This window comes from Homarus americanus, unplaced genomic scaffold (assembly GCF_018991925.1).
Source record: "Homarus americanus isolate GMGI-L3 unplaced genomic scaffold, GMGI_Hamer_2.0 scaffold32871, whole genome shotgun sequence".
Taxonomy (NCBI): Eukaryota; Metazoa; Arthropoda; class Malacostraca; order Decapoda; family Nephropidae; genus Homarus; species Homarus americanus.
The window spans coordinates 2,969,911-2,996,578 of record NW_024748870.1 but is presented as its reverse complement, the minus strand read 5'-3'; the positions used below and the strand labels follow the sequence as shown (position 1 = coordinate 2,996,578).

General features: G+C 44.4%; 1 protein-coding gene across 5 annotated transcripts in view; it reads right to left on the bottom strand.

Moving 5' to 3' along the window:
- Positions 1-24,055, bottom strand: part of LOC121853184 (ATP-citrate synthase-like) — a 40,014-nt gene extending 15,959 nt beyond the window's left edge. For 2 of the 5 annotated variants that reach the window (XM_042347158.1, XM_042347161.1), the window contains exons 1-8: positions 23,902-24,047; positions 18,865-19,028; positions 18,296-18,418; positions 4,692-4,945; positions 4,181-4,439; positions 3,312-3,524; positions 2,605-2,762; positions 2,046-2,217 (exon numbers count right to left, since the gene is read on the bottom strand). In XM_042347158.1, the coding sequence (XP_042203092.1) occupies positions 2,046-2,217; positions 2,605-2,762; positions 3,312-3,524; positions 4,181-4,439; positions 4,692-4,945; positions 18,296-18,418; positions 18,865-19,017 (1,332 nt within the window). In that variant the 5' untranslated portion in view covers positions 19,018-19,028; positions 23,902-24,047. Of the gene's footprint in view, positions 1-1,778; positions 1,827-2,045; positions 2,218-2,604; positions 2,763-3,311; positions 3,525-4,180; positions 4,440-4,691; positions 4,946-18,295; positions 18,419-18,864; positions 19,047-23,901 lie in introns of all 5 variants that reach the window. The other 3 variants (XM_042347156.1, XM_042347159.1, XM_042347157.1) reach the window with 3 other exon arrangements.
- Between the last annotated feature and the right edge of the window lie 2,613 nt (positions 24,056-26,668).

Here is a 26,668-nt window from a genome sequence, read left to right as displayed (position 1 = left end):
ACCAACAAGTGAATAATTTAAATACACCTGTATAACGATACCCTTTCGTTGAACCCATCAAAACCTCCATCATTATTACTACAATATGCAAGCTGGATCTCACAATGGGTGCTGATGGTAGTGACACCATGTGTATCTCTCACTACTATGTCATGGGTTCGAGTCCTGGCAGACACATAGGGGAAGGATATTATCCAGTGTGACTCTCACTACCAAATATGGCAGGTTTCCTCTGGGTACTAACACTGGACAATATAGTTAATAATAAAAAACAGAACAACCACCAAAATGGCTAATAATGAAGCTGGTAAGTGGTGAAACATTAACCACCAAAATGGCTAATAATGAAGCTGGTAAGTGGTGAAACATTAACCACCAAAATGGCTAATAATGAAGCTGGTAAGTGGTGAAACATTAACCACCAAAATGGCTAATAATGAAGCTGGTAAGTGGTGAAACATTAACCACCAAAATGGCTAATAATGAAGCTGGTAAGTGGTGAAACATTAAATTAATTCATCTGCTAAAGTACCAGCTGTCATGAATTACGACTTGATACATATTACCTCCATTGACTGTACTTTTGGCTGAACATATTTTACAGTCTGTTGATATTGATACAGTAAACATGCAAAAATTGATAAAAGGAGAAAATGAAGCAATTGAGGAGAGAAAATGAAGTATAACTGATTAAAGAAAATGATGTCACCTGAAGAAATAATATCCATACATCAAGTTAGGTTAAAGTCCATTGCTATTTGTTCTAGATATCTGGTTAATAGCTCCCAAAGTATACTAATACAGGTATGCATTTGTCCCCTGCCTATAACAGTGAAGGACAACTGACATCCTGTTGGCCTCTGAAAATAGACTGAACAAGCACTAGGCACTTCAGTATGTCAAGTTTGGTTACAGAGCTTGGAGTTTATTTATAGTCTACCTATAGCTCACCCAATGTGATATCAAGTAATATTAGAGGCAGAACCTAGAGCCTTATACTGTACCAGATTACAGCTAATATATTAAGCTAGAAGATCCTGAAGCTAAATCAATGTGACGAAAAAAAAAAAAAAATCGTTAACTATAAAGTGTCCAGCTGGTATAACATTATAATAATTAATATGTGTACAGAGGAGTGTATATTACTGCAACAAAATTTGTATACCCCTGATATTAACACTGTACAGTACTACAATAAAAATTTCCTGATGCTTTCAAAGTAGATAAATCTCATTGTAAAAAATAAGTGTAAAATGGTATTATATTTGATTTCCCTCAACATGAATAACAGTAGAGATCAATTAAATTCACAATACTAAACACACAGTCTCGCGTATACACACACCAAAAAGTGTCAGTCAAATTCTTCATTACCTACATTACAGTCCCTTAAATCACATTTTTACATCCTCTTTCGTTCACTGCACAAATATTATTGTGTCTGTGATCTCTCTATGTACAGTACAGGTGTACTCCCCAAGTGATCCCACAATTCACTGTTCAGAACACATCATAGTATAATAGTGAGACAGTAATTGTCTTGTTCTGTGCCATGAACTTCAGATCATTACCTTGGTGGATAGAAATGGAGAAGTCAAACATTTTCCAACAGCAAATGTGGCAACAGTAATGAAAAATAGTTACCAATGGTGAATTTTGGTACAAGTAGCTATTGGCAACCTACTGACAGAAGCTTTAAATACAAGAGGACAGATAAGCAGTTGGGAGTCATGACGGCATGCAACGAGCTAGTACAGTACGTCACACCTAAAAATCACCTTCAAACTGTTTTGGTTTGTAATTTCTCTACTGGTAGTGGCACAGGCCTGTGTGGACACACAAGGAACTTGTTATAACTAGGTAGTCCTCATTGGTAGCAGAAAATAAAAAAAGAGAAAATGAAGAGAAAATTCCTAAATTTCAAGATTTTTACTTTTTCCAAAACAGCAAACAACAACATCAGAGATAAGATTTGCATTAATTGTAAGTGATGATGGGAGTTAAATATATAATACTTGTAAGACACAATGAGGGACATGACTTACTGCTGTGTTCTGTCCTCCTGGCAACAGGAAGTTTGCAGTGTGACTCTCCACAGTTGGTTCCTTAGGGATTGGTCTTTTTCCCAAGGCCATGGACACAATGGCTGTCATGTGTGTCTCATTTCCAAAAACATGGACTGGAATACCCAGTGTCTTACCCACTTCACGCATCACACTGGAAGAGACAAAATATTGAACTTGAAAACCTCAAATTATAACCAAAGGGAAGAGTCCAGTGACCTGTGAGATCCCTTCCTACAGTACACCCCGGGGAGAGCTCATCAGTGACCACCAGGAACACTATTACACCTTCACTTCCTTATCTCAAGCTTTTCAACATTATCCCCACAAGTCTTTCTTTACTATCATCCCAGGTAACATAACAGTGTGTGTTGAAGTATAATAGTACTGTATATAGTTTCTAATAAGATTCTATAATCATTCCCACATAACATAGAGACAGCAACTATTCATACTTTGTAATGCTGCACCCTCCCTGTCAGAACACACCACCACAATCCAGGCTCTATAACCCACTACAGTACAGTATTACTAGACTCACCGTAGACCTTCCTGGTAGTTTGGTCCAGCACGGCGGACAAAGATGCTAACTTTCCCCTCAACCAACTTAACCTGGAACTGCTGCAAGGCTCGTACGATGCCCTTAAACGTTGCTGCTACGTTGGTGAAGTTGGCAATACCTCCTCCAATGATTAGGATCTGGAGGTAAAATAAAAAAATAAAAAATATAATAAACTCTGATCCATATAAATTTCACAGCACATTAAAAATTGGTCAATTAAAATAAACTTAAAGGCTGTAATGTTTTTCTTTACAGTCTAAGAATATAAGACTAAAAAATTACCTTTTGTGTTTCTATAACTTTATATAATATAACTTTCTACACTGTATCATCACTAAATAAACATACAGAAACAATACACAAGGTTTTACTGTACTCATTAATCCACAAGGACATAGTTTATATTTCTAACACTGTCAAGGGAAATATAGCAACAACACAAAGCAGAAGTGACGACTAATTGATTAGGTATACGTCTTAGTGCCACAACAGCCAAGGTCTTATGACGGAGAAAATTAATGCTAAAAAGTTAAGCTAAAATCAAAATGACGGAAAAAGAAAACCAAACTGGAAAGAAAAATTACCCAAATGGAAACAACAATAATAAACAAACCTCTATTAGAGAGAGAGGAGGCGACACACTAGTGATAAATACAGAAAAATAAGAGACCAACAGCATACATCACCTTTCCATCTGGATGATTTTCTTTGGTCATGAGAGTCAGGATGGTCTTGGCATATTCATAGGTCTGTTGCTCAGATGGCGCTCCTGAATATTCACCATAGTTAGCCAGTTCTGTAGCTCCTCCCAACTCACAGATGGTGTCTGAATAAATGACCGATGCTCCTCCGCCAGCTACCATTGTCCATATGCGGCCTCCTTCATTCAGGATAGTTAACTGAAATACAGTAATAAGAAATAATATAGACAGATAAACTATAAATGAGGGACATAAGAGTGTATAGGTGTGGAATAACTTACCCGATATTAAATACATGTACAGTAAACCCTCGAAGATCCGGACAATCCGGATTTCAGAAAATCCGGACAAAAAATTTGGGGGGTTCTGGGCAAAGAAGCCTCCTAGAAGTTTCCCTAAGAAACATTCCCAAACCAGAGCAAAGAACATTTTAGGCTCGTGGGAGCTGCTTGACCCGTCAGTTGCTTGGACACAGGTGCCCGAGGAGGTGGGAAACAAACAGAGTTGACAATTGTTGTTTGTGGGAATATTATTTTTGGTGTTACTTATATCATTTATTATTCGCCGGAAAATCCAGACAATTGGCTTTTCCGGATCTTTGAGGGTTCACTGTAGTAGTACTGTACCTGTGTGCAGATGACAGAGGATTTACAAACAAAAAACAATGTCCTTATTAAAACCAGAGTAAATAGTGAGCAGAGAAAATTTCCTGTCGAATACAATATCAAGAGCATTAAATGTTTATTTTCAAGCAGGTTGAATACTGTACTGTACTGTATGTCTGAAGATTTACGTGATCAGTGATACTGTAATCTTCAAGTGGGGAGATGCACTTGAGGGTCTCATGTAACTACCTTTAACGATGCTCCACTTTTAGCGTCCAGGTCAGCAATAAAAGCTTCCTCGGGTAAAGCGTCACGACCGAATGGAGGCGGGTAGTCAACATCACCCCACTTGGCCTTGCACATAAACTCCGCTGTGGCATCCAACTTGGCCGCTAGATCCAGAATGTAGACATCTTTTGAGGTAATCACAAGTGGGTTGATCTCAAGGTAGGTGAAGTAGAGGTCAGCGTAGAGGTCATACAGTGCCTTGATGAATGCTGCGGCTTTACTGGTGGAACCAGACAAATATTTAATGTTAGAGCAGAATTTCTTTATAGATTTTCCACCATTTTGGGAATGTATGGTGTTTATTGACCATTTCAAATTAAAATGTGAAAAAAACAAAAAATAAAATCAGATCACTTATGGTGATTATTCTTCAAGTAATGCAAAAATTCAAAACAAAACAATTTACAGTAAATGTTATGTATTTCAAAAGATGCGAGGGAAAACAATAATTATGGTACAGCGGTGTACTTACTCTTTGCGTGGGCCATTAACATGAGTAAGAAGTTGTTCTTTAATTTGAGCTTCTGTTGGTTTCTCTTCAATACCCAGTTCAATCTTAAGAGCCTTTGAGTCCACATCACCAATGTCCACTCCTCCCTCGTGTGTGAAGAGGATGGTGTCCCCATGGCGGTGAGAGTAGATACACACATAGGCCTCGTCACCTTGGTCGTGGGGCAGGAATGGTTCGATGATAAAACTACGGAGCTTCCCGACTGCTTTACCAACCTGTCCAGTGTAAGAGGAATAGTTTATCAGACAATCACAAGAGGAATATTTCTGAAACGCATCTCTACTCTCATGATGCATTCAATGACAGGCAAAAAACCTTTACTCAAGCACTTCTTTCATTATACAGGAACAGAGACGAGTGTTTATGGAAGATGTATACAACTGATACATCACTTTATGGATGTATTATACAGTACAATATATACAATACAACACCATTTGTGGATTTTTATACAAGAAATACACCGTTGTTTGTAGACGATACGTACAAGATACAACATTGTCTGGAGTTAACCTACAATAATATAGACAACAGTTAAAGATAAAGATATATATATATATATATATATATATATATATATATATATATATATATATATATATATATATATATATATATATATATATATATATATATATATATATAAGAGAGAGAGAGAGAGAGAGTTTTTTTTTAAGTTTAACAAACTTATTGACAAAGCTTGGAGTACAGCTTGCCTATTGTGAGTAATTCAGTCAGGTCTTGACACTGAGGGTGGTATATCTTCTCACTGGCACGCAGGACAGAGGTTCATACACAAAGGGGATACTAGTATAGGTTATATTCATGAGGGTGCTACAGGAAGGAAGGAAGGAAGGAAGGAAGGAAGGAAGGAAGGAAGGAAGGAAGGAAGGAAGGAAGGAAGGAAGGAAGGAAGGAAGGAAGGAAGGAAGAAGGAAGAGAAGGAAGGAAGGAAGGAAGGAAGGCAAAACAATCAGTGAGAAGGAAAGGAAGAAGACTTGACAGTTGGGAATTAGATACGGAAGGGGAGGGTCAGTCAGATGAGAGGGAGGGATGTGAGAGGGGTCAGTCAGAGGAGAGGAGGGATAAGGAAGGGTTAGAGAGGTGAGAGGGATTAGAAGGTAAGATTCTAGGATGGGAGAGAAAGGTGAGGCCGATAAGGATGAGGTAAGGAGGGAGAAAGGTGAGAAAGGTCAGAGAGAAGGAGGAGGGTATGAGGGAGGGTAGAAAGAAAGGGAGGGAGGGAGGGAGGGAGGGAGGGAGGAGGGAGGGAGGGAGGGAGGGAGGGAGGAGGGAGGGAGGGGAGGGAGGGAGGGAGGGAGGAGGGGAGGAGGGAGTAGATGGAGGGTGGCCTACAAATGCCTGAATCAATACCTCGTGTTACCCGGCCACCTAGTTTAGAGGACTATGTCTATGACGCGCGGCGCACACACACACACACACACACGCACGAGATAAAGGGTGAGAGGACAACTATAGTAGGTCTAAATGTACTGTACATGGTCAAGCTGGTGAGAGGGAAGGTGGAGGGGCGTGGGTAGGTGAGGGAGGTGGGGCGTGGTAGTGTATGGGTGAGAGGGCAGACAGGGCGTGGTAGTGGGTGTGGGGTAGAGAGGCAGACAGGCGTGAGGGTGGGGACACAGGTGGGTGGTAGTGGACGGTGTGGGTAGAGGCAGACAGGGCGTGGTGGGCGTGGGGACAGGTGGGGCGTGGGGTGGGTGTGTGGGTAAGAGAGGCAGACAGGGCGTTGAGTGGGGGGGGGACACAGGTGGGCGGGGCGTGGGTGAGAGAGAGACAGGCGGAGGGGCGGGGGACACAGGGTGAGTGGGCGTGTAGGTGAGAGAGGCAGACAGGGCGTGGAGGGCGGGGGACACAGGTGGGTGGTAGTGGACGTGTGTAGGTGAGAGAGGCAGACAGGGCGGAGGGGCGGGGGACACAGGTGGGCGTGGTAGGTGGACGTGTATGGGGAGAGGCAGACAGGGCGTGGTGGTGGGCGTGGGGGGACAGGTGGGGCGTGGTAGTGGGCGTGGGGTGAGAGAGGCAGACAGGGTAGTGGGGCGGGGGACACAGGGGCGTGTGTGAGAGGCAGACAGGCGGAGGCGTGGGGGACACAGGTGGGGCGTGGTAGTGGACGGGATGGGTAAGAGAGGCAGACAGGGCGTGGTGGTGGGCGTGGGGGACACAGGGGCGTGGTAGGACGTGTGGGTAAGAGAGGCAGACAGGGCGTTGAGTGGGCGGGGGACACAGGCGGGTAGGGGCGTGTAGGAGAGAGGCAGACAGGGCGTGGAGGGTGGGGACACAGGTGGGCGTGTGTGGGTGAGAGAGGCAGACAGGGCGTGGAGTGGGCGTGGGGACACAGGTGGGGCGTGGTAGTGGACGTGTATGGGTAGAGAGGCAGACAGGGCGTTGAGGGCGTGGGAGACAGGTGGGGCGGGCGTGTATGGGTGAGAGAGGCAGACAGGGCGTGAGTGGGAGACACAGGTGGGCGTGGTAGTGGGCGTGTATGGGTGAGAGGCAGACAGGGCGTGGAGGGCGGGAGACACAAGTGGGGCGTGGTAGTGGACGTGTATGGGTAAGAGAGGCAGACAGGGCGTGGAGGGCGGGGGACACAGGTGGGGCGTGGTAGTGGATGTGTGGGTGAGAGGCGACAAACAGGCGTGGAATGGGCGTGGGGACACAGATGGGGTAGTGGATGTGTGTGGGTGAGAGGCGACAGACAGGGCGTGGAGTGGGCGTGGGGGACACAGGTGGTGAGGGAAAGGCGTGGAGGCCGGCAATCAATACCCCGGCAGAAGGTGTGTGTGTGTGTGTGTGTGTGTGTGTAAGACAAGGTGGGTTGAAGGTTACCATTCAAGGGAAGAACCTGAGTAAGTTCGTGTGAGTGTGTGTGCGTAACTTTAATCTGTACAGTGAGAGATCCAACACACAGCCATATTGTAATCTGGTATATTCGAATCACACACACACACACACCTCACCCTTAATCAATGGACACCGACAGTGTCCCTGTGATAACGTACGAGTATAAACCCTCCTTATCTGTTCCTGCTACACAACATTTTGAGCTATGACTCACATCACCCGCTGACAACACTTTACACCGGGAAGCTTGTCTGTGAGGAGCGGGTTGACAGCAGGGGGCAGACACGAGTGATTGAATTGAATTACATTGCAACACAGGCGGCGATGGATCGCCAAGTCATTCACCACACCCAGCCCCAGTACCCCCCACCACCACACCCAGCCCACAGTACACCCACCACCACACCCAGACCACAGTACCAGACCACAGTATCACAGTACCAGACCACAGTACCACACCCAGCCCACGCATGGCAGCAGTATTCGAGCTTGGAGAGTGAGTGAGAGGACTACAGTATAGCCAGGGTACACTGTAGTGGTCACAAGTACACTCGATGACCCGAGAGATTCAAGGGTCTACTTCACGAGTCTTTGACCATTAACCCACCGTGGTAAATGTCATCCTAACCTAACCTAACCCAACCTAGCCTTAGTATGTCAGAGAGCCTCCCACACCCTCGTCATACCCGCAACAGTGGCTGAGTGAGGCGGGATTTACTCTGCCATATCAAGTCCAGTATGTCTTAATAAACCTAATCATGCTCTCTCCATACCACACACCCGGCCCATCCTGCTCCCGGCCCATCCTGCTCCCGTCACACCCGGCCCACTTCATGCTCCCTGGGTCACACCTGGGCCCATCCTGCTCACGTCACACCCGGCCCATCCTGCTCACGTCACACCCGGCCCATCCTACCACGTCACACCCGGCCCATCCTGCTCACGCAGTCACACTCCGGCCCATCCCTTGCCCACTGTCACACCCTGGGCCACCAAGGCCCATCCTGCTCCCGTCACACCCTACACCCGGCCCATCCTGCTCCCGTCACACCCTACACCCGGCCCATCCTGCTCCCGTCACACCCGGCCCATCCTGCTCCCGTCACACAAGAAGGGCTGGTTGTCTTTAACTACCGGTCTCCGTCACACAAAAAACAAACAAACCCCAAACCGGTTCTCTCCTTTCTACACCAGGGGCGGCAACTCTCTCTTAAACTGTCTCTTCACTTAATGACCTCACTTGTTGCAGATCACCTGAAGAATCCCCACCCCAACACTAACCTACCCTGCCCTACCTTAACACTGACCTGACCTGACCTGACCTGACCTAACCACCAATAGCGTTAGGGTGGTTAATCTTTAGGTGAAATAAACTGGCATGATTATTCTTCAGGTGATCCAATTATTGTATCTGAATAATATATTATTTCTAGACGTAATACCTGGTCATGATTGTTATATAATAAGAGAAATGGGAGGTTAGGTTACTGGATTCACTTCCTCCTCCTCCTCCAGTTCAACCTCCACCATTACTCCACTTCCACCACCATCACCAACACCACTACCAGCACCACCACCAGTACCACTACCAGCAGCAGCAGCAGCAGCACCATCACCACCACCACCAACACCACCACCATCAGCACCAGCACCATCAGCAGCACCACCACCAGCAGCACCACAACCACCAACATCACCACCACCACCAACATCACCACCACCACACCACCATCAGCAGCAGCACCATCAGCAGCAGCACCACCACCAGCAGCACCACAACCACCAACATCACCACCAACACCACCACCATCAGCAGCAGCAATCTCATCAACAGCAGCACCACCACCACCACCAACATCACCACCACCAACACCATCAGCAGCACCACCAGCACCACCACCAGCAGCAGCAGCACCACCACCATCACCACCACACCAACACCACCACACCATCAGCACCAACACCATCAGCAACTACACTGCAGCACCACCACCAGCAGCACCACACAACCACCAACATCACCACCACCACCACCACCATCAGCAGCAGCACCATCAGCAGCAGCACCACCAGCAGCAGCACCACAACCACCAACATCACCACCACCACCACCACCACCATCAGCAGCAGCACCATCAGCAGCACCACCACCACCCCAGCAGCAGCACCACCAACATCACCACCACCAACATCACCACCAACACCACCACCAACACCATCAGCACCACCAGCAGCAGCAGCACCACCACCAGCAGCAGCACCACCATCAACACCACAACCCTTACTTTGTGTGTTCTGAGAGAGTAACAAGGACACGACCAGAGGACAGCAGCAACACGACTCCTCACAACCCAAGTGTTACCACCACCACCATCATCCACCTTGAGGGAAGATAACAGAATAAGTTAGGAGTCTTCCGTCAGGTGAGGTGGTTGAGTGGGGGTGAGTTGGTTGAGTGGGGTGAGGTGGCTGTGAAGGAGGGAGAGAAAGAGGGAGGGGGGAGAGAAGGAGGGGACACACACAAGCACCAGACAGATCACCTCCCCTCACCCCCCCCACCCACCCCCAACACCGTCACAAAAACTTGCTGCCAAAACTACAAATTCGCCTTTTTTTTATTCAGGTGGGGGGGGGGACGACAACAACCTAAAAACTGGAAATCCTGCTCCGTTCAGATCCAGTTAGTCCCCCAAGCAGTCAGCCAGTCACGTCTCCCAGCAGTCAGTAAAACACAAACCACCACGTGAATAGAAAACATTTATTTTTTTATCCAAGACACGAAACAACTTTTTTAGCTGCTGCTGCTACTCTCTCAACCGGGACACTTGAGGATGTTCGGGAATACATCGGGTGTTCGATAGTAGGCGAACATCAACACACGGCCAAACTGTACAAGGTGTGGGAGAAGAAACGATAAAAACGTTTTCTCGGGTAAACTATGATAAAAAAATAAACGTTTTTGTCGCGTCAATTATCACACAAAAAACGTTTCTGTCTCGTTCAGCTGCGTTTCTCTTACCTCCATTCACCAACAGGACGGACGGAAGGACAGGTGGACAGATGGAGGGGCGGAAGGAAGGACAGGTGGACAGACGAAAAAGATAAGAACAGTTCCCTCGGCTCAGCACAAGTCTGGACACAGTGACTTAAGTTTGTCCCGCTGTGGACCATCAGTTACCGGAGATGATTAATGACTTTAAATAATGAGTGGAGGAAGAGGTGATGATAGTGACAGTAGTGGTGGTAGTAGTGATAGTAGTGGTGGTAGTAGTGATAGTAGTGGTGGTAGTAGTGATAGTAGTAGTGACAGTGGTCGTCCTTGACTAAAGACGAGGTATGTGATGCCGGTGATGGAGACGAGAGACAGCTGCCGGGGCTGTGTACTCGAGCAGGACCTTGTTGTAAATATAGTAGAAACCTCCCCCCTTTCTCCTCTTCTTTCCCTCCTCCTCCTCTTCTATCGTTCCCTCCGGATCCATCTCCTCGTCTTCTTTCTTCCCCCCCCAGTCCTTCTCTACCACCACCAGGAGGAATGCGACAAGCTTATGCAACGCGTCGGCTCACTTTTGTCGCCTTCACACACACAGGTGGTCGGCAGTATTGATAGTCTGTATTCCGGACTACAACAGTACTACAACACTTCTCGTGAGCTTCACAACACAAACTGCCGTAGCCGCATCAGGTGTCTCGTGGGAGGGTCGTGGTGCGGATCTCCTACCATCTCATTAGTCACTCACCTGACCTGACCTAACCAGACCAGACCTGACCTAACCTAACCAAGCAAAGAATCTTATATTTATTGTGAATAAGATATGTTTAGACTACCCGTTACTCCTACGACCTCCACGACCACTACCCGTTACTCCTACGACCTCCAAGACCACTACCCGTTACTCCTACGACCTCCAAGACCACTACCCGTTACTCCTACGACCTCCAAGACCACTACCCCGTTAATTCTACCGACCTCACGACCAATACCTGTTACCCCTACGACCCCCAAGACCTCAATTGCCACCTGTTACTCCCACGACCTTCACGACTACTACCGTTACTCCTACGACCTCCAATTCATTTTCCAAGACCACTACCTGTTACTTCCCACGACTCCTCACGACCACTACCTGTTACTTCCCACGACCTTCACGACCACTCACCCGTTACTCCTACGACTCTAAGACCACTACCTGTTACTCCCCACGACCTTCACGACACCCGTTACTCCTACGACCTTCACGACCACCACCTGCCACTCCTACGACCTCCAAGACCACTCACCCACATCTCTAATAATCTCTCTCACGACCACTACCCGTCACCCTACGACCTTCACGACCACCACCCGTTACCTCCTAATGACTTCACGACCACCCACCGTTACTTCCCACGACCTTCACGACCACTCACCCGTTACTCCTACGACCTCTGGCGACCACTGCCACCCGTTACTCCCACGACCTTCACGACCATCTACCCGTTACTCCCATCGACCTCCACGACCACTACCCATTCCCTACGACCTTCCACGACCACTACCCGTTACTCCTACGACTCACGACCACTACCCGTTACTCCCACGACCTTCACGACCACCACCTGTTACCCTAATAATCTTCACGACCACTACCCGTTACCCTACGACCTTCACGACCACTACCCGTTACTCCCACGACTCCACCCAAGGTTACTCGAGACCACTACCCGTTAATTCCCACGACCTTCACGACCACTACCCGTTACTCCCATGACCTTCACGACCACCACCCGTTACTTCCCACGACCTTCACGACCACTACCCGTTACTCCCACGACCTTCACGACCACTACCCGTTACTCCCACGACCTTCACGACCACTACCCGTTACTTCCAAGACCACTACCCTGTTACTCCTACGACCTTCACGACCACTCACTCCGTTACTCCCACGACCTTCACGACCACTACCCGTTACTCCTACGACCTCTCACGACCACTACCCGTTACTCCTACGACCTCACGACTCACTCCGTTACTCCCTACGACCTTCACGACCACTCACCCGTTACTCCCACGACCTTCAATGACCACTCACCCGTTACTCCCCACGACCTTCACGACTTCACTCACCCGTTCACTCCTTAATGACCTCCACGACCACCTACCCGTTACTTCTCCCACGACTCCTTACGACCACCACTACCCGTTACTCCCACGACTCCCCACGACCACTACCCGTTACTCCTACGACCTTCACGACCACTACCCGTTACTCCCACGACCTCCACGACCACTACCCGTTATTACTCCTACGACCTTCACGACCACTACCCGTTACTCCCACGACCACTCACCCGTTACTCCCACGACCACGACCACTCACCCGTTACTCCCACGACTTCCACGACCACTACCCGTTACTCCCATGACCTTCACGACCACTCACCTGTTACTCCCACGACCCTTCTACGACCACACACTCACCTCGTTACTCCTACGACCTTCACGACCACTACCCGTTACTTCCACGACTCAAGACCACTACCCGTCACTCCTACGACCTTCACGACCACTCACCTGTTACTCCTACGACCTTCACGACCACTTCAACGGTCACTCCTACGACCTTCACGACCACTACCCGTTACCCCACACCTCTACGACCACTACCCGTTACTTCACGACCTCCCATGACCACTACAATTCGTTAATTCACGACCTTCACGGACCACTACCCGTTACTCCCACGACCACGACCACTCACCCGTTACTCCCACGACCTTCACGACCACTACCGTTACCCCACGACCTCCCACGACCACTACCTGTTACCTCCTAATGACCTTCACTTCCACTCACCCGTTACTCCCACGACCTTCACGACCACTACCCGTTACTTCCACGACTTCCACGACCACTCACCGTTACCCCACGACCTTCACGACCACCACCCGTTACTCCCACGACCTCACGACCACTCACACTCCGTTACCCCACTGACCTGTCATCCCACGGACCTCGCCGACCACTCACCGTTACTCCCACGACCTTCACGACCACTACCCGTTACTCCCCACGACTCACGACCACTACCCGTTACTCCCACGACCTTCACGACCACTACCCGTTACTTCCACGACCTCCACGACCACTACTTCGTTACTCTCCCACGACCTTTCTAATGACTACTCGCTACCCGTTACTCCCACGACTCACGACCACTACCTGTTACTCCACGACCTTCACGACCACTGCCACCTGTTACTCCCACGACCTTCACGACCACTACCCGTTACTCCCACGACCTTCACGACCACTACCCGTTACTCCCACGACCTTCACGACCACTACCCGTTACTCCCACGACCTCCACGACCACCCCTTCCTCATTAGCCAGCTTACAAATCCGTAAGTAAATCCTCTACACACCCCCAACCTTACACCTTCGTCAAGGGGTCACCATGTGTGTACGTCTGCCATCAATCATTATAACTTTACCTATTAATTATTAGTTTAAATGTTATCTGCCACTGCTTCAACTTTTAATATTTTTCCCTCAAGATGATTAAATAAGTTATAATTCACACACAACAACATAACAACAACACTCCTCGCCAATAAGTGGACATCCGCCAAGAATAATCTGTTTCAGCTGTGATAAGTATTGCCTGTTATACCGCATCATGACGTAATAACCGCTCACGTGATGGGTCTCTTGTAGCTACTGACGCCACAATACAAGTACACTGCCAGCTGCTTCATATCCATTTGCCAACTAGAAAACTCGACTAGTGAATACTGCTCCAATAGGTGCTGGGAATTATTTCAACATCAATGGTGAGAGAGCAATGAATCCCACACGATCTGTCTCATATATAAACGTAAATATGTGGATGTTATGTGTGTCTCTGTGGAATGTGATTGCAAGAATGCGTGAGGGAGTGGGCGGGAGGAGGAGATTCACCGTTAGTAATGCAACAAACAAACAAGATGAGAATAGTTAGCATAGTTTGGCAGGGTTGTGGATAGTAGCCAACACGAGCACCTCCCTCCAGCCCTCTACCGGTCGATGGATCAATTACCCCCATACACCTGGCCATAGATATTTACCCTCAGACACAGGCAGTACCACTGTACACAAGGTGATTCTCTACAGGAACTGACCACATTTACAAACACTTGAACTTAATGTCTAAAATAACAACAAAACACGAAATGATTAAAAAAAATAATATATCTATTGGGGCGTATACATGTTTTTACACACACACACACACACACACACACACACACTAATATATCCCATTCTTTTTAATTCTATTCTTAGTAAAATTCCTGTCTTTATAAATCTTGGCCACAGTATATTAATGGATACAGTTTATTAATACCCAACCTGTCCTATCTTACGCTGACCTAACCTACCCTAATCTAGTCATATTATCGATTAAAGCTTTTTTTCTTTACTATACAAATTGAAAATAGTAACAACCGATCTAGCCAGGCGCCAGTGTTTCAGACGTCACGTGGGGAAAACAAACCTTGGTTCCCGCGTCCACCGCCAGACGCCGCCGTGAGATTGACGACTCTTACATTTATCAGTGACAACCACAAGCTGCATTGGTTAGGTTATATGGGTTGGTTTGGTTAGGTTAAGTTAGTGGAGGTTTGGTTAGCTCAAGTCAGGTCAGATTATGTTCGTTGGTTGATTGTTTAAATTAAGTTTATTGGTTAGATCAGGTTAGGTCATGTTAGGTCAGGTCTGGTCACTACTGGCGGTGTAAGATCCAAGGTACAGACGACCAATGACAATATAATGAGGAATAATGTTACCTGGGGAATACCTAACCTAAACACACCTAAAAGTAAACCTAATCTAACCAACATATGACCCAACCCAACCTAACCGTCCCCCTCAAATTATATTAGGATGGTTAATCGTGAGGTGAAATAAGCTAGAGCGGAGATACCTCAGGTGATCCCATGTAAACAACACACACACAAGGGGTCAAACAACACACACACAAGGGGTCAAACAACACACACACAAGGGGTCAAACAACACACACACAAGGGGTCAAACAACACACACACAAGGGGTCAAACAACACACACACACAAGGGGTCAAACAACACACACACACAAGGGGTCAAACAACACACACACACAAGGGGTCAAACAACACACACACACAAGGGGTCAAACACCTGCAGACTCCATCTTCCCATTAAGTCGACACATGACCGCCTCTGTGCCTGGCTCACCACAAACACCTCACACGACTTAATGCAATCTTCAACATGATTCTGTCAGGCACTTGTAAAAATCATAACTATCTTGTAGGAAGGAAAACAACTATTACATGAAGTTTAGACACCCCAGCTTATTTCACCTGAACATTAACCACCATAACACTACCCAGGTTTGGTTACGTTAGGTTGGGTTGGGTTGCTTTAGTTATGTTAGTTTAGGTTGAATTAGGTTAGATAACGTAAGTATTAGGTTAGCTTAAGTTGGGACATGTTTGGTTGGGTCAGGTAATGTTTGTTTTAAATTAGATTAAGTTAATTTACTCTTGGTTTGGTTAGGTTAAATTAGCATGAGGGTAGTTAATCTTCAGGTGCAATAACAAATTAACCAAAGATGTGTTTATTCTTCACGTTATCAAAAAAAACAAAAAAAACAAAAAACAATTAAGATCAAGTACACGTACAAGGACTCTCACGACACCAGACACTGCCCCTCAAACTTTCCCAAGGACGAGCAACTTACCGACACCTTCCGTAAATCTTCCACAGGGCTTGGCAGTAGATGATCTCCTTAACCCAGAAGACGTGTGTGTGTGTGGAGGACGATGGGGAATGGTGAGGGAGGTGTGAGGTGATAATGAGGTGGAAAGGTGTATGACGGGGGTGAGGGGACATGCGCGGTGATAATGAGGGAAGGTGTTTGTTTCAGGGGACGTCAGCCGCAAACAAATTTTCAGATAGTCACTTGTTAAGGAACTGTCTAAACCTATAACAAGACACTATTGTAAGTTGATACAAGAACACACACATACACACACACACACACGAGGACCGCCGACCTTCACCACAACATCGTCGCCTGAATTATTTTTACATGGCGACACAACCATGGTGATGGTGTGTAGCAGTGTCTGTGACTCGACCACTCAACCTAACCTAACACGGAGAAAAGGGAAGGAAGGAAGGAAGGAAGGAAGGAAGGAAGGAAGGAAGGAAGGAAGGAAGGAAGGAAGGAAGGAAGGAAGGAAGGAAGGAAGGGGGGAGGAGGAGGGGATGGGAGGGAGGGATGTGGGGAGGGAGGGATGTGGGGAGGGAGGGATGTGGGGAGGAGGGATGTGGGAGGAGGGAGGGATGGGGAGGGAGGGATGGGAGGGGGATGTGGGAGGGAGGGACGTGGGGAGGGAGGGATGTGGGGAGGGAGGGAATGGAAGAAAGGGAGGGAAGAAATGGATTGACAGGGAAGGGAGTAGATCCCAACTTCTCGAATATTTAAAAAAAAAAATGGCTCACCTAACCTAACCATCACGCGCGTCGTCAAGAACATTTCCTGAGGTGTCGTAAGAATGGTGTATAACCGACCATCTCTTCCTACCTTAAGACCCAAAGTTCGTGGTCATAAATCTTGCCGGAGGTGATCAGCCCAGCGACCACCTTCCTGACGCTTCGGGTGTGAGGGGCGCAGCTACCACTCACCGCCACCACCACTGATTATCTGGAAGCCAGCCAACTACTGATCTTATTTCTCCGCTAAATCCTGATTGCTATCGTCTACAGAAACCCTTCCCTACAACGTCTTCTACAGAACTCCAAATTTGTTACCACTTAGAGGGAAAATTAATCTGAATTATCTAGTTTACACAATCCTGTTACAAATGAAAGTTAACATAAGCGTTGTGATGAAGGAGTGAAGGTAACATTTTAGTCACAGTGTAGTGTTATGGTCCAGCAAGTTTATCAATGTCTTCCACTGAGAGTCACAACGAGAAGAAGGGAAGGTTTGACCCTGCAGACGAACCTGAAGGACACTACTGAAGGAGGAGTAAATGTGAGGAAGGTAATGGTTGAGAGGCAGCAACCACTCACCGCCACCACCACTGTGGAAGCCAGCCAACTACTGAGCTTATTTCTCCGCTAAATCCTGATTGCTATCGTCTACAGAAACCTACAGTCTTCTACAGAACTCCAAATTTGAGAGGGAAAATTAATCTGAATTATCTAGAGATGAAAGTGTGTGTGAAGGAAGTGAAGGTAACATAGTCAGAGTGTAACAGCAAGATCAGACAGTGAGAAGTCACATCCTTGTAGGACAGATGTACACTACTGAAAATGTGGGGGGGACAGTACAGAGGGTGACAAGGTAGAGGTACTTGTGGACAGTACACAGTGAGGGAGGTAGAGGTACTTGTGGAGGACAGTACATCAGTTATGGAGGTACAAGGACAGTACATCAGTGAGGGGAGGTAGAGGTACTTGTGGAGGACAGTACATCAGTGAGGGAGGTAGAGGTACTTGTGGAGGACAGGACAATACATCAGTAAGGGAGGTAGAGGTACTTGTGGAGGACAGGACAGTACATCAGTGAGGGAGGTAGAGGTACTTGTGGAGGACAGGACAGTACATCAGTGAGGGAGGTAGAGGTACTTGTGGAGGACAGGACATCAGTGAGGGAGGTAGAGGTACTGAAATAAGGCCGACTTACCTGTTGATCTTTGTTCATTCGCTGGTTCACCCAGGTCTTCACGCCGGCCAGGTCAGCCCCGACTTTGATGAGGCCAAGTTTCCCTCGCCGTTTGATCAGCTGGTCGGGCTTAACCACCAGCTTCTGCAACAACAACAACAAAACCCTCATATTACACACTAAACCATCGAGGTAATCTCCTGAATGAAAAATAAAAGACCATGGGTAGATTTGGCACCCTATTTCGCCTTAAGTTTAGACACCCTATCTTATTCCACCTTAAGATCAGGCACTCCAGCTTATTCTAGCTTAAAATTTGGCACCCCAGCTTATTTCACCTTTAAGATTAACTACCCTAACACAAACCTAATCTACCCCCCCCCCCCGAATTAGCGTTAGGATTTTTAATACAGTAATCAGGTGACAAACTGAGGTGCCTAATCTTCAGGTGATCCATCAAAACTTTGGGACTGGTTTTGAGTAGATTAGGGTTAGAGTTCCCTGGCCATATATACAACCAAAAACTCCCTAAGGCAGCCCTGACAGTGGTGTAGTGCTTCTCACTTAAAGGCGTGGTGGTGGTGGCTTACCTCTGTCCTGAGCCATGGGTGGTCCCTCACGAGGTCGTCCCAGTTGGTGTCGTCGGTGACAGGGACGAAGCGGCAGGCAGCACACACCTGGGAGGGCAGGTTGTTGTTGAGGATCGCCTTCCCCGTCACCTCTCTGATGGCCTTGGCTGACATTCTTTCTCAGCCTGTACAAACAAGTTTACCTGTAGCAGCAGCAGTAATTATAAATTATTATTAAACTACATTAATTTCCATTAAAACAACATTACTGTAGCGCATTCAGTGTCCACGAATAACAATTATTATTTAATAAATTTTTACACCTACAGCTGCCTCTATGCCAAACATATAAAACATTATACTGTATAAGGTAAACTGACCTTACATTTTTCTCTTTAATAATCATCAGTAGAATGATCGTAAGACTCTGAATCCGCCTAACCAGTGATTAATCTTCATTTATCAAGTTCCAAGTTGTCAGCCTTTGACGTTCACCACGGCACCAAGGTTCTATCACCCGTATATCATAAACAGGGTAGGCGAGAAGTAACTGATATATGAGGTCGGCTGACAGCTTCATATTTCCATATTTTATATTGCTAAAAGTTGTTTCCCTAATTTCTTTGCAGAATATTTAACTAGGCTAGGGACTAGTGCTATTATTTCAATGCAGAATATGAATAATCCCAATATTTCTGAATACAAACATATCAAATTTTGCTCGTCTTAAACCACTGATCTGTCACCGGAGTAGCGTGAAAAAAATTATTTATGAGTTTAAGAACAAACACATCCAATACACTCAAGATAAATATATCCACACGTTAATATATTTTCAAATGCATAAAAATTAGCAGGTAAAATTGTTTCGATAAAGACACTAATGTGATGTTACTAACATCACCTCGTAGACAACAACGATAACTGGCTACCAGGGAGCCGTACCAATGAGTATACCTGTATGCAGGCTGAGGAGAGGCGGGGAGCGTGTGGCTGAGGTGAGGGAGGCCAGAGGGTTGTGGGCTGTAGTGGTGGCGGTAACCAGGTGGTGAAAAATGCACCATCAACGTCAGTGGGGCCATGCAGTGATCACGCGACACCCCTCATTAATCACTTTTAAACATTAACGTATCAGGTACCGGGATGGATTATTATGAAGTGATGTGTTCAGCAGATATTTATCAAGGACAAATACAAGCTTAATGTCATTTTGATAACATCCCGGCATAGTGACCACGTGGGCCAGAGAGAAGTTTCGTCAGACAAACAAAATCGCGCCAACATCGAAAACCCCTAATTTTATCCAATTAAAAAAAATATTGCAACATCCCCATCACCAGTTCGTCTCGTCCTGCAACTGAACTGCACACACTATAACAATCACTAACTTAAAATGAAAAACCTTACTCATCATTAAGCCAAAGTAGGGCGTGTCTTACGTCAGGTGGCCTCCCTCAACACAATACACCATCACAGAAATAGCCAAGTCAAGCTGTGTCTCCCGCCTCACTAATAACTTATCCTAGATTGTACTAATAAAATACATGCGTGTATTTTTGTGTTATAACCTGCCTGCGTGAGCCAGTGAAGCTAGTCTGTATGGTAATGGGTAAAGGTACATTAAAGACTTTGATACCTAACCCAATTGAACATTAACTACAGTATGTTACCATTCTCATATCAATGTTAATCACTTCGTATATATGAAAAATCCTCTAATTCTTGAATCAATTTCACGAGACCAATTTTTTAATGGCAATATACCCAAAACCAAACATTTTCGTTTTAATTCCTACACATCTAGAGAATACAGTACATCCTTCAACCACACACGTTGGCAACATCACTATCGGCAGCCCAGACACCTCCGTGATCGACATTAATAGTTATAAATACACTATCTGTCACACAGCCCAAGTTAATTAAGTGTTATCGTGTGTGGTAACTACATAACATCAGCCTTAGCAACTCCAGCGAGACGCCCCCCTCCATTCTACAAGAGATAACGTTTCTCCCTTACGATTTTACGAAGTCTGAAGTGCGAAAACAAGCAAAAATACACATCTAACGTTATCATGGGACACGGTTTGATACACAAAACTATTGTTTTACGAAACGTTCACACTAAAGAGGCAATTTCCAATTCCCGGCCTAAAAACCTGATATGTCACCTTGAGTAGCCTACTGGGATCAAAGGCTAATACGTTGAACGACCCTTGCATCTGATGATGTAATCATCACTAAAAGGTATGTCCCTCAATATTGTCAATGCCTATGGCCTGGCACTTGACATTATAAGGGACCTGCCATGCTTTGCCATAAACAGATAAATTGTACCGGGAATTGTCCCCCCACACACTCATCATTCTGTCACTTTATGTAATTTGCTGACAAAACCAATAACCCTTCAGGCTTTTACGCCCTTAATGCACGAGTTATAAAGGCAAGCATGAACTCCGCATGCTTCCCAGATGGGCGCTGTAAACGCTTCTGCGCTTCACCTTGCACAGGATGTAAGGGGGTGCCCAATAAACTAGCCCCCTCGGGGGCAATTTAAAAATCTAAATGATGTAACTCGAACTACTGCACATAAAATGTAGTTTTATATTATGTTGGTTGGAGCTTTAGCTACAAACTTTTAATTTAACAGGTATTCTTAAGCCGAGTACAGTATAAATCGGCCCGAGAAAATTTTTTGGGGTGGAAAAACTCTACACGCCGACGAATACACTTGAATTTACACCACACAGAAACTAATATTTCTAAACATAGACAGAAATACACGCATCGGTGGAAAATCTTAAGGTCTGTATAATATAATAAAATTTTAAGTGTTCGCACTATAACAGTAGGAAAGGTAACCAGCCGGGCAGTGGTCCCTCACCCAGGCCGTATTCGTCACGTTACTATGACAACGACATCCTCTTTTGCACTTGAGAGTTGTCTACCGTCTTGAGGTTACGGTTATGTCGAAATATTAAATGGTTTGTTGTGTTGACAACTGGGTTATGTTGAAATTTAGCTTATGTTAACAATTGTATGCTGTTGATTTATTGTACTGATAACGTTGCAAGCATATTTGTACACAAAAGTGATTTGTTGACAACTGTCAGTGTTGAGAATTGTGTTGTTAACTGTTCTGTCACAACTGTATCTACTTACCATTGCGTCAGTATATGAATTTAACAACTGTCTGTTTATTAGTGCGTGTTAAGCGCTCACCGACGTGTTCACCAGCATAACTGTGTTTTACTTACCTGAGTGTTCAGCATAATGTCAGTTATGGCTGTGTTTTGGTAGATCCACTGTATTAAATTCAGTGTTAGAAGTGATGACCGTTATAATGTCGAGAACAAACTAAACTGAAGTCGGAAAACCTTGAAATTTCAAGATCAAAATGGTAAATATCACGTTTACCTCCACATCATTTTGCGGTATTTTTGGTGGGATCTTCACCGATATGTTTAATTCATAGTATGCAAATCCGATGGGGAAGCGAGACAAACACTCGGTTGAGGTCTATGTATAAAGTCGACCTCATGAACCTCGCTAAAATTACCCTTGGATCGTTCGGTTAAATTTTAGTCGTGCCACTTTCACAAATGGCATTCCTACTTGTTTCTGTAATTAAAACGAATATCAATGAAGATTCTCTTAAAAAATAGTAAAATAAAGTGAACGCTAAACTTAACATTCACCAAATATCTATCAAGAATAACTTAAAACTTGCCGTCCTGGAAAATTTGACTTCATGCATGAGCGAGATAACATGAATGTACAGTGAACAGATTAAGAGGCTGACCCTCCCATAGCTATTAGTTATTTCCCTTCTCACATGTTAGTCACGGACCCGCCCCACATACGGGAAAGAAAAAGAGTGGATATGGACGGGAAAAATATAAATCCTGTAGTTACTTGGGGCACGATTCTTGACGTGGCGCCCAGAAGCGACATCCTTGCTCCTGAAGTGATGAAAGTGTCAAAAGTTATTAATTCACTATGGTGGTCAAAGGCTGAAAAGATTGTTGGTTGAAAGGGACTGTCTCCATCTCTCAGCGCCAAGTGTTTGTGAGTGTGAGAAAGGTCACTGGTTCCCGACAGTGCCGCACGGACGGGTCTTTCTGATATACAAAAACAAGCTAAACCAACAGGTATACACTAACTCCATACTCATGTTTTAAAGATACATTTGTTACTCGTGATTCTTCAAACGACAAAAACCTGTAATAAAAGTGTCCTCAAAATATAAACTAAAGGCATTTACAGCTTTTCCTGTTGGCTCAATTCGTTTTCGCATTTCAGGAAGACAGCGGATTAATCTTTCGACTTACAGGCCAACAAAAGTTTCCCATACAAAAGATGCAGCACTGCCACCGGGGCCTTGTAAACGATTGTTTTTGTTATACGAACCACGCCAGTCAGAAATAAAAAAATAGGATTTAATTTAACGAATACATTCACGGATTCTATACATACCGATATAAACATGCGTACATACATACGGATACATCATACATACATACATGAACATTTAGACACATGAACTTTTAGACATACTGTACATGAACATTTAAACAGTTTCACTTTCCCTAGCGGTCCTTTCCCTTTACACACTGGCATTAACTGGCTTTTAACAGTACCTGGTTACCCTCCCGCATTACCATTAATACCCAACTTTATTACTGAGAGACACTGCATCATTTAATCAATACTGATTTATGAAACTCCTCCCTGGACAGCCAACAAACTGATGCAAATTGTTCTATCGGGGTTCAAGACCGCCAGCCACGTCAACCTATCATTTGTGTGGAATTTGTTTAGATTAAATATTTATCGTTTAAATACCCCCGGCAATATTTATTAACTTTCATTATTAATTCGCTTTGAAAATTTGGTTCTTTTAAGCAATACATACGTGAGTTGTCGACAAAAATACAACTTGTTAGATTAACTCTGCCTTCCTTCCTCACTGCCGGGTTTGACAGTTGCATGCATGCCGACATCAATCACAATTACACACCGTCACTCTACCAATAATCAGACTTATGAAGTACTTACCGTAAGCTTTGTGATGTATTATCCAAAGATAACAAGAAGGTGTTTAGGGAAGAGTAAACCGGACTGTCAGATGGAAGCTTTAGACCAACTACAACACACCACCCCGCGCCACTGTGGTCTCACTCACTCTGCTCTGCTATTGGCTGATGGCCACGACTCAGCCAGCTGTTGCCAAGTCTCTCAACCCGATAATCGCTATGGTATCAACAAATTGTCCCAAACCTTCTGCAAAATCAGATAAAACTCGTTAATATTAATACAAATTAACCTAAAAGTTCCCCAAATTTGTCAATATTACCTGGAACTCACGCGGGTCCCTGATCGTGCTAGAATTGATGTTTCCACACAAGTTCACACACAGACCACCATAACACCCAGTGCAGCTAATACCATATACTCCCAGGCACGTATAATATGTATGTAGTTTTAGCTGACATTTGGTTTTTTTTTATAGTGTAAATATTAGAATCATACAAAGAAATTAAATATTAAAACTGCATATGTTAACTCAAATCAAATTTGCATTATAAGGTGGCAATTATTTTAAAGAACTATTGGTATTTCCTGCAGACACATTTAAGTTTCCTGTTCAGCTGTGATCAAACAGCTATACTGTATTCATAACACACATACACACGTTTGCACACATGAACAGACGCATGTAAAATATATATATATATATATATATATATATATATATATATATATATATATATATATATATATATATATATATATGTATCATGTAGATCCACAATGAAAACGTGGATAAGATAAATCTTGATAAAATCACACTGAATACGAATACACACCTGTCAACACATACTAGTTCACTACCACGCAGTCTCGTGCACATATACTTGATTTTACTTCCCTTCAAGTGAAATAAACTTGGGTGCGTAATATTTAGGTGAAATAAGCTAATCATCAGGTGATCCGCTTAATGTTATATTAAGTTTTACTAAGTTATTGAGTTAGTGATACAGAAGGGTAAATGTTAAAATAATGTTTTAAGTTGAGGTCACGTCAGGTAAGGTAAGGTGAATGTTTTGTTAGGTGGAGGTTATGTTTGGTGTTAAGTTAATTTTCTTAGATTAATATTATGTCAAGTTAATGTAATTTCAGATTAATATTATGTTAGGTTAATGTATTTTCAGGTTAATGTTATTTCAGGTTAATATTTTGTTAGCTTAAGGTTGTTTACTTAGGTTATATACTACCGAGACAACGGGTATGCATCATTGAACTAACCCTCCTATAAGTAATACATCAAGGTAAATCCTGTAACAAAAACTTTGTAGATTGAGTAGCTATAGATATAGAAATACAGTATTCTACTTAATATAAATAATCATCTAATATTCATATTACACTTATTACAAGGAGAGAGACATTTACTTAAATATATTAATTTGATATAAAAAATATTTTCTATTTTATATTTACTTAAATAAATATAAAATTTACACTCGTATGATATTTCTCGCGAATTTGGTTGGTAAATCCACGTTAGGTTAGGTTAGGTTCCCGTTGCTTGTATTAACTCAATATAATTTACATTATACTCAGATAGATTACTTTAACTATTGTTAGATAAAAATAATTTATTTATTCTACAATAATTTTAGTTAAGAATTAGGTTACGTTAGATTAGGCTTAGTGAGGGTTAAAGACAGAACTGTTTGTATGTTCCTCCAAAAATTATTTAAGTTGTATTACAGTTATTTTTGCCAGTTTAATTGAATTGCCCGAAGATTAGACACCCCAGCTTATTTCACCTGATTATTACACACCGTAAGGGGTTGGACTGAGAAGTGGATGCTAAACTTTCACCCAGAAAAAGTAAATACATGAGGATAGGAAGAACAAAAGTTGCTGACCATGGATATCATATGTACACCACGATCAAGAAGACCACTGTAGAGAAGGATATAGGGGTAGTCATCGATGATAAGATGACGTTCTCTGACCATCTAGCTGAGAAAATCAACAAGGCTAATAAAATAGTGGGCATTATTAGAAGAATTTTTGTTCATCTGGATGCACTTATATTCAAGGCTCTGTACACAGCTCTGGTTACGCCACACCTTGAGTATGCTAATCAAATTTGGTGCCCATATCTCATTAAGGATATTGAAGCAGTAGAGAATGTACAGAGGAGGGCTACCAAATTAGTACCACAGATCAAGGATTTATCTTGAGGAAAGACTAAGGAAATTACAGTTACCAACACTGGCGTACAGAAGATCTCGTGGGGACCAAGTGGAAACATACAAGATAGTGTGTGGCATATATGACCAGGCATGTACAGCAGTCATGTTCCAGATGAGGGAGGCTGACACTACCCGGGGGGAACACAAAGAAGACCTACAAAACAAGAGCGAGGCTAAATCTCAGAAGACACTCGTTCACGAGTAGGGTTGTCAACAACTGGAATGGGTTACCTGAGTGGGTAGTGAATGTGGAGACGGTGGAAAAGTTTGAAGCAAAATTAGATAAATACTGGAAAAATCAACAAGTATATATTTATAGGGCACAAATATCCGCCACACACAGCCACCGTCTGAGTAGAGAAGAGGCTATTGAGCTGGAGTCACAGGCGTGAGCCTCTTCCAGAAGATCATCTGTGAGTATCTGTGAGTAACGTTATGTTAATGTTAATTAGGTTAATATCATGTTAGGTTAAGGTTATATTATGTTAACGTTATATTACGTAAAATTTAAAATTAAGGTTGTGTTAGGTTACATTTATATTCTTTTAATGTTA